Below are 9,492 nucleotides of genomic sequence, written 5' to 3'. Positions count from 1 at the left end.
GATGGCGGCGGCGGGGGGTGGGTGGGTGGGGTGGAGGGGGCGGGGGCGGGAGGCAGTGCGGCGCGGGAGGGGGAGAGTGAGTTTTACTCGGTTGCCCAAAGTTGAAGTATATTTAGGTAAACAAGGAGTTGGAGTAAATTTTTACTCCCTTAATGGTTTTAGGGGATCGGCTACGCCCGCCGTAAGGGAGTAAACTGAAGATTTTACTCCCTTATGGCCTTTTAGGGGATTGGTTAGAAATGCACTTAGATCATAAACTCCACCCCTGTAAATTTTCTAAAAAATTCCAGCGCGAATTTTAGTACAAAAAATCTGACGATGAAGGACTCGACTAAGACTTCCTTAAAATTCAGTCGGCTGAGTTTTAGCGCATCCGTATATATATTTGGTATTGTAGATGTTGATACTTTTCAACATAAATTTGATCAAACTTTGTAAAGTTTGATTTGACACAAATCTATTACCCAGAGTAAAAAGTACCGGAGGAAATACTATTGGGAAGAACTGTTCCATGCCAAAATTCACCAGGCTTATCACGGAGCTCCTACTGCCCCGGCTGTCCTGTACACTTGCCAGGATACAGCCACCTCTAAAAAGGATTTGGCGACCAACAGAAGTACTTATTTCGTGTGAAGACAATAAGTTCAAAGAGGGAATATAGCGGTACAGGTACATCTGCGCCTCTGCATTTCACGTTCAGACAGAAAAAAACGGAAAGCCGCAGCAGGAACAGTTATCATGCGGCCATGCATCATGGGACGGAAAAGATTGGGCTACTCTGTCTGCAACTCTGCATGACCCATATGTTTACAGATGACACTGTGGTCACCGGGAAGAAACCATATGCCCCCACACACATGTGAGATGTATAGCCGTGTAGCGCGATCTAAATCCAGTGATGAGTGTGCCCAGGAATTTCGTACATGGGGCCGACGCAGGAATTTCGTAAGATCTACTGGTACACAGATCCGTGCGTGCAGCTCGCTTGTAGTTGTAGGAATTTCGTACTCCGTGATAATCACGATAATTTTGTAGTGGTAATCACCGAGTGATTCCTTCCATTGGCCTCGGTTGCCATGACACAAGTGAAGAAACTATTCCCACAGATCAGATAAATCTGGGCACCGTTGTCTCCAGCAAGGTGATGCTGATTTGTCATCCTGTGAGATGGGACGGCCATGAAGCTCTTCTGGTCTGCCCACGTTGGCGCCGACATCCTGTGCAAGCTGCCACATGCGTATGTATGAACACACACCGCTGTTCCAAGAAAAAGAAACGCAATGGTACTACTAGTACTAGTACAAGATAGGATTTATTACAGGAAAATGCTTCCAAGAATAAATTGGTTTTTATTGAGATGAGGAATAGGCGAGCGGAGGCTGAGACAAAGCACATGCTCACCTGTGTGATGATCTGGATGCACCTGCACCTGCATCTGCATCTGCATGCATGCATCGGTTTCGGCCAGTTGACAGTGAGCACATCTCATCTGACTCCACGTTTATTATTACTTGGCTTGCCACGTCTCAATATATCATCCTCCCCGCCATTGGTACCTGCATCTGCATGGACCATAATGTTTCCTGCACACATGCGGTGATTAACTTTCTCTGTCCAGGGTTCTATTGTGGTGCATGCTCTTGTATGCAATTTTGCCTATACCCCCCGCAAAAAAAAATGTCTATACGTGGTAATTAGCTCTGGAGGATCATCGTGATTAGGTATTGCACATTTGAATCAATCATCAGGCACTTAATTAGATAAACCGACGTGCTACATGTAAGCAAATTTGGAGAGTCAGTGTTGCCTTGCAGATTTAGCAAATCCCTAGATTAGATTAATGGAATGGAATACTGACCAGTACAAGAACTAATTCACGTACACGTAGTAGTATGTCCAGCAGCTTGTCCTGGGAACTACCAGTACCAGTACAAGAACTACTACTGGTGCGCTGTGGGAGCTAATTCAACCAAGGCCACCTTTTTGTTTCTTCGAGCACTTGGGTTCAGTATCACACGTTTTCATTTCCAACTACGAGGGGAAAAGTGGAGTTTGTTCCTTACTTTTCAAGTAAGCCAGTACTGTAAACATTTAGTCAGTGAGTTAGTACTACTAGTAAGTTTGAACTGTTATCCAACACATGAGCATGCATGGATTTTAGCTGTGGTTTGGACGATGCACACACAGACATGCATAAAAATAGTCTGGCAACTGGTTTACCAACCGGCAGTGCATATGCGCATGCATATTATACAGTGGTTACGAGATCCCTATCAGCTAGTACTATCATCGAGGCAGCGACTGCATTATTATTCCCAACGCTGACCAAAATGCAGATGCATGGGGGCAACTCTGTCCGTCTTCTGTATCATGCCTTGGATTATGCAGCTGTGCAGAATCTACAGAAATATTCCTGATCCGTTAAAAATGACGGATTTTGTTTTTCCTATAACATGGATAATGAAGGGCATGCGCACTCACAGTCAGAGTCAATGCGTTTGTACGTTTAGAAGTACGGTGCTAATAGTGGATTGGTGGTTTGGTTTCTAAAGTCAAACCAGTGTAAAGTGTCGGCAATGAATCCAATCAAGTTGGGTTGTTCAGACGCCGTTGAGCCGTTGACCAAACCAATTTTAGCTGCCGCTAGCACGCGTACTTGTACTGAGCTACTAAGTAGTACTCCCTCCGTTCGAAAATACTCGTCGGAGAAATGAATGTATCTAGACATATTTAGTTTTAGATACATCCATTTCGATCAATTTCCGACAAGTATTTTTGGATGGAGGGAGAAAATTGTCTTACATTGTCCAAGGAAGTGGAACAAATAGAGCTCTTGAAAGACTTGTTGGGGAGTAGCGTTGCCTCCATGCTCCGCATGCGCGTGCGCCTTCTTGTAATGTCTCACGCTGCTCGTACTAATTCACACATCTCATGAAAAGCGCGTGAAAGTTTGTCGAGCCGCTGGTGTCGTAACAAACGGAAAATATTTTTACCCATGCACGTAGAGCTTGTCCTGGGAACTCGGTTTGCCCCATCCCATGGAAAGGAAAGCGACGCCCCACCTTAACCACGCCCACTGACTCCCCGGTCCCAGCATGGGTACGATACGATCTCCTAGACACACAGCGCTTTTGCACGCCAGCCACAGTATTGCTCCCTCTTTCTCTGTGCCTGCTGCCGCTGCTCCGCTGCTGCTACTGCTCGCTGCCCGCGTGCGCTCAGGCTCAGCTCCAAGAAGTCGCCACCTTCTCTCCCCTCCCCCTCACATTTTAGAGAGAGAGAGAGAGAGAGAGAGAGAGAGAGAAAGAGAGGCAGAAGCGCCATTTCCTCTCTTGGCACAGCCGCGCGCGAGGGCCAACGGGCAGGGATTCTTGGATGTGACAAGCCGAGCGAGCGAGCGGGCTTCCCTGATCAGAGCAGGCCGCCTCCCTCGCTCCTCTATTCCATAGCCATAGGAGGGAGGACCGCAGGCACGAGAGGAATCAGTCGTCTTCTCCGCCGCGCCTTCTTCTTCCCCACATACACCCATCCTCCCTTCTTCCTCTTCACTGGAAGAAGAGCTGGGAGGAAAGGAGAAGGGAGTCCTGTCACCTGTGCCTCACGGCCTCGCGGGATTCACCAGGCTTCGCTCAAGAGGTGCGTGTCAACATGTCTTCCTTTCCTCTTCCTCGCCTCTTTCTTTCTATTCTTCTCCAAAGCAGGATTTATTTATGTAGTAGTATATCATCTTCTTGTTTTGCTTCCATCTTTGCTTTTTTTCACTTCTTCCTCCCCTCAAAGATTTGCTTATGGGTGATTGCCTAGCAAGCTGTAGAGAGAGAGAGACCGCTTCTCTTTATCTCGATTCTGGGACATCACATCACACAGCATTTGCCATGTGCTATTACTCCTATGCAGCTCCATCACTGGCTGCCAAGTCTCAACATAACCACTTGTTCTGCTCAAGATTCGCTGCTTCACCCTCTCCTTTTTACCTCTGTTTGTTTATATGCACTTCTGGGCTGGGAATGGGATGGGAGATAGGGCCGCTTTGACTGTGTTGCTGGATCTGCTCATTTATGCTCCTGTTTATCTTCCCACTGCCACTGAATCAATCAATCAATCAAACCCCTTCCTTAAAACACCACCGTCCCTACTCTCCCTCCAGCCCTCACCCCTTGCAGCAACAGCTGCTGCCATTTATGTGTTGCTTTACTTCCTTTCAACCAGTACTAGTACTAGCAATGTTGGGTGGGTAGGTATAGGTACACCAATCTTCCCATTTCCCCCTAACTTGAATTGCTCTGTGCTTTCCTGGTTCAGCAAACGGCACTGCATGGTTTTATACTGTACTACACTATCCTTTCTGTGTTTTCTACTGGCCACTGGGTACAGTACTTGTGTGTTCATTGTGAGCCTATAAAGGATTTGCAGTACACAATTGTTAGTACTAGTAGTTTGGATTAAGCCATCTACAAAGCTGGAACCTTTATTGCATTTGGTAGTTGGAGAGATCCTTCTTTCCCTTTTGGTAGGATATATAGCCCAGGTTGTCTACCAGTGACTAATCACCATTTGCTCGCTTTTCAGTCCCACTTCTCTCCAGTCATCCATGTTTTTTTTCCTCAATACAATGATCGCCGTTTCTGAATTGTGCTGAATAATGTGCAGCTGATGTGCTTTGGGAGCTACGGCAATGGCTTCGCTTGTGCCCGGGGTCCTCCTCAAGCTCCTTCAGCACATGAACAGCGACGTCAAAGTCGCGGGCGAGCACCGGTCGTCCCTTCTTCAGGTCGTCAGCATTGTTCCGGCGCTTGCTGGCAGCGATCTCTTCACCAACCAGGGGTTCTACCTCAAGGTGTCTGATTCCTCGCACGCCACCTATGTTTCCCTGCCGGAGGACCAGCATGACCTCATATTGAGCGACACAATTCAGCTGGGGCAGTTCATCCATGTAGACCGTCTTGAGGCCGCCACCCCGGTGCCTATCTTGAGGGGGGTCAGGCCGGTTCCAGGCCGACATGCGTGTGTCGGCACTCCCGAAGACCTTGTCATGACTAGTTCCTCCAAGTTTCTTGGCGAAAAGAAGGCACAGCCACCCGCCAATGGTTCCAAGGATGCAGGGGCCTTGTCACTGGAGAAAGAGCAAAGCAAGTTAGAGAAACTAAATGCTTCTGTGAAAAACAACGGGGCCGAAAGCAAGAAACCGCAGCTGACCAAGTCGAATTCTTCGCTTTCGAAGCAAGCGCTCGCCAGCCTTTTCGACAAGAAGGAAGTGGTTACGTCAAAGGTGAAGTCAAACAATCCTAGGTCGACACCTTCATCGCCTACCAGCGTACATTCTCTACCTGCATCATTTGAAAGATTCTCAAATGACATGAAGCAGAGAACAAAAGTGAAAGGAGCAGACAAGTCATCACCATCAAAGTTATCCTTGTTAGAAAAAGCAGCTTCTGTGTTGAAGGTTACTACAGCAGGGAGGAAGTCTTCTGCAGGCAACTCCCTTAGTAACACTCTGTTAAGTCTTGAATCGGGACCAAAGTCGTTGAGAAGAAGCTGGGAAGGGAAGGCAGATGCAAACGTCAAGGCCAATTCAGATTCAAAGGGAGCCAAAGCTGACAGGAAGTCTGAGATTAGAAGCACATCGGTATGCTGACTATGCTTGTCGTTTATATTGGTAAATGCGTGTCACGTTCAATTTGTGCCTAGTGTTCTAGTGATAGAGGATCTAGGAAACTATCTTCTGAACATCTTGGTCACCTTCTAAGAATGGTTTAGGTCACACCAATGCTTGAACTTGCCATTATTCATTTTAGTGCCCATCTCCATGCAGTATTCAGAATGACTAAGCACTATTAGTTGTTTTGTGACAGACTCCTAGACGAAGACCGCCACCACCAGCAGATGAGAAGCCCTCACACAAGGATGATACTAAGATTCTGACTCCTCCAAGGAAGAGCACAGCAAGTGCTCCATCAGATGATTCTGACCGACCGGTGAATAAGCATCTTTCTCCTATAAGAAGGACATCTGGGGTTTTAAGTAACACCAACATTACAAATTTAGTGAAGATTGCTGCAAATAGCAAAAAGTTGACGGACGCGAGCACTTCATGGACGGCACTTCCTCCTTCACTTGCTAAATTAGGAAAGGTACGGATAGCTCATTCACATGATCACTAACTGTTAATACTCGTCTAGCATTTCTAACTTTCTGCACCTTGAGCATACTGTTTTTTTATGGCTATCTACTGAATAAATAAATCCACAATCAACGTTTTTCAACTGATGTGTGGATATACGAATATATTCGCTTCTTTTTCTATTTACAAACCGAGGTCTTATCTTGCTGTTGCTGTAAATATTTTCATTTCATTTAAGCCATGGAATGATGCAAATATGGAACTGCCTGCTAGCAATGTACTCCCTTCATTCACAAATATAAGATATTTTAACTTTTTTCTGAATTGGATGTATATTGACATGTTTTAGTGTGTTTGTTCACTCATTTCAGTTCGTATGTAGTCCATATTGAAATATCTAAAACATCTTATACTATTTGTGAATGGAGGGAGTACCATTTTTTGCCAAGGGGGTGATAAGATAACAGTTTGGCATGTGGTGGTTAAATGCTTTATGTTACGTACTTGTTCTTCATGATTTTACTATATTTTGTTACAGGAGCTTCTCAAATACAGGGATGCCGCACAAATGGCTGCGGTTGAAGCCATGCAAGAAGCTTCTGCTGCAGAGAGCTTACTTCGATGTTTAAGGTAATTTTTATCCTCTCGCTACATAGTTTATTTTTAGTGAGGACATATATAATTAACAACAATTCATGACATTGCTGTGTCCATTGCCTTCAAGAGTCTAATATTCAATGACCTTGAATAGCCCATCTTTTGCTAGCTGTTCTATTCCTCTTTCTCTGACAGTACCTCGATACTTCTTATTTTCAAATGCATCTTTAGTTTATAGGCTGGCAACTATGTTAGCTCTTATTGAGTCGATATCGACAAGATGTTAGAAAGTCCTTAGATGTACTGAACAAGACTTGCTTAAAAATCAAGAAATGAATTCTTCCAGTACAATGTACAATCACCATATGCAATTATATCCAACTTTACTAATTACTGTATTACTCCTTAAGTTATGCTTTGAGAATGCAACATGAAACAGTTTTATAGATAGCATCCAAATTTCACATGGCTTCTAACCGTTGACAGCCTTGATAGTTGATACTCCACATCTGTCTGAGGTACACCTCACATGGTTCCGAAAATAATTCACACGTTGCAAATGTCTTGGCACTAGCTGGCTTGGATGTGGCAATGATGCCATCAACCATCTTGGCTGGCTCCCTCTCCTTTTGACCCATACACGGACTAGTGATTATTTCTGCACATGTTTGGAGCTTACATTCCACATGTTCTTGTCGCAGAAAGCCAAGGTTGTGCCAGTGTTCATCTTCACACAGTGTGTGTGCTGATTCTTGTTCAGAAGTACATCCTACTTGTACTTGCCGCTCTAATGTGTCCTCTAAAAATATTAATTGTTATAAAAGCAAATGCATTGTATTTTCTTTTACCTCCAGCTCTGCTCACGTAAGAGTTTTACAGTAACACCAACATTACAATTCATCAAAATGTGAACTAGTAGGAGTACATTGATGCAGTAAGAACTTAATTACCTTCACTGTTGTTTGTTGGTCTGAGCAGCTCGTATGCCGAGGTGAGCTCGACGGCAGAGGAGCAGAACCCGCAGCTTGCCGTGGAGCAGTTCCTCGCTCTGCACTCAGCCATGTCGCGTGCCACCGTCGTCGCTGACTCGCTTGCCAAGGCTGCCGCAGCGACCTCTACAGTGACTTCACCGGACCAGTCAACAGCAGGCGAAGCCGCGAGCATTGACGAGGAATCCCTTGCCGTTGCAGCGGAGCGCCGCCGCCGCGCAGCATCCTGGGTGGGCGCCGGTCTCGCCACTGACCTCTCCGCCTTCTCCCTCTACAACCTCAGGCCGGCCCCCGCCAACACGTCCTCGCCGCTGGCCGTCGTGCTCGTCGACGAGTCGGTGAAGCCGGCCGCGACCACGAAGGCATCGCCACCAGCGAAGTCGCGGCTGTCGCCCGCGAAGGGGAAGGGGAGGCCGGTCCATGTCGTGGCGGCGGCGGCGGCCATGGCCGCCCCTCCGCCGGAGTGGGAGAGGGGAGGCGGCGCGGAGGAGAGGGGCGAGCTCGCGAGGCGGCTCGATGAGGAGGCAAGGAGGTGGTTCCTGGAGTTCGTAGAGCGGTTCCTTGACGCCGACGTGGCGGCAGCTGCGCCATGGGACCGCGACCGTGCGGCCAGGATGCTCCCGCAGCTGAAGCGCGTCAACGACTGGCTCAGCGAGATCGGGAAGCCGCCCCCGGTGGAACCTCCGCCCCACGACGCGGGCGACGAGGAGGTCGGCGCCGCAGCGCCCGCCACTGCATACAACGGTGTGCCCGAGCAGACGATAGAACGGCTGAGGAAGAAGATCTACGAGTACCTCCTCACCAACGTCGACTCGGCCGCCGCCGTGCTCGGCGAGACGTCGCCGGCGGCAAACGGGAGGAAGGGGTGACCTGGGCTGTGTACATTTCGTGGTGGCACACTAAGGAGGTTTCGTTGGGCCGGGCCTTTTGGAAGCTTAGTTATTTTTCGTTGGGGCAAGAAGTGTGACCCACTTTTTCGCAAAGAAAAATATCTGGCCCATTTATTGCGATTTTTTTATATCTTTGCCTTTTTGTTTTTAAAGTACATAAGAGAAAAAAAGTGGAGAAAGTGGTGGTAAATGGCAAGGTGTTTTTTAATTCGTGAAGGCAGATGAACGTTTGTGTCATGAAAATAGTGGCTTGCTCGATCTCAGAAATCTAGATATTTTTGAAATTGTTCTAAAAAAAACATGTTTTCTAGAACACAATAAGACACAGGCGCTCATATATACACACGTACACTCATCCCTACAAACACACACTACCTCTATAAGCACCTCCGAGAGAATGAGCTGACATATAATCTTGAGATTGACAAAGTCAGCGCAGGCGCCTCGTTGTTGATGGAAATGTCTCATCCCACTGAACGTGCATTTCCGAAATCCTAAAATAAATTAAGAAAAATGTGAGCACTAGGAATTGAACCCTGACGGGTTGGGATACCACTGTCCTCCTAACCATCGAACCACGGATTGGTTCGCCTAGCAAAAGATGTTTACTTAATTTATATATAAGAGTAATTCAAAAAAAATAGTTTCTCAAAAAATTGAGAAACACATTTTAAAATCTACCGTATGGATTGCAGCACTAGCACCCCTGTATTTTAGTCCTAGTGCCTAAGCAAGTCGGGTTTTAAATATATTTTTATTAAGGTCCAGCGATGAACAAAATCCTTGAAAAAAACTGCATGAATTAGTTGAAAGATCTATCTAGTTGAAAAAGAGCTTTGCTAACGTAAAGATTCTTATGTAATTTATGAATGAGCTGACCTGACCGATTTGGTTG

General features: G+C 46.5%; 1 protein-coding gene across 2 annotated transcripts; it reads left to right on the top strand.

The window, feature by feature from the left end:
* The first annotated feature begins 2,638 nt into the window (after positions 1 to 2,638).
* Positions 2,639 to 8,719, top strand: LOC119337974 (PHD finger protein rhinoceros-like). 2 transcript variants are annotated; one of them, XM_037610264.1, is made up of 6 exons: positions 2,639 to 3,636; positions 4,651 to 5,269; positions 5,366 to 5,626; positions 5,853 to 6,131; positions 6,660 to 6,751; positions 7,697 to 8,719. In XM_037610264.1, exons 2-6 carry the CDS (start codon positions 4,676 to 4,678, stop codon positions 8,574 to 8,576), a joined length of 2,106 nt encoding a protein of 701 aa, XP_037466161.1. In that variant the 5' UTR covers positions 2,639 to 3,636; positions 4,651 to 4,675; the 3' UTR covers positions 8,577 to 8,719. The 2 variants fall into 2 exon arrangements, with proteins under 2 accessions (XP_037466161.1, XP_037466159.1); XM_037610262.1 differs by having other exon boundaries at positions 2,640 to 3,636; positions 4,651 to 5,626.
* Positions 8,720 to 9,492: the final 773 nt, after the last annotated feature.

This window comes from Triticum dicoccoides, chromosome 7B (genome assembly GCF_002162155.2).
Source record: "Triticum dicoccoides isolate Atlit2015 ecotype Zavitan chromosome 7B, WEW_v2.0, whole genome shotgun sequence".
In the NCBI taxonomy this organism is placed as follows: domain Eukaryota; kingdom Viridiplantae; phylum Streptophyta; class Magnoliopsida; order Poales; family Poaceae; genus Triticum; species Triticum dicoccoides.
The sequence above is the reverse complement of the archived record's forward strand: the minus strand, read 5'-3'. Positions and strand labels throughout refer to the sequence as shown.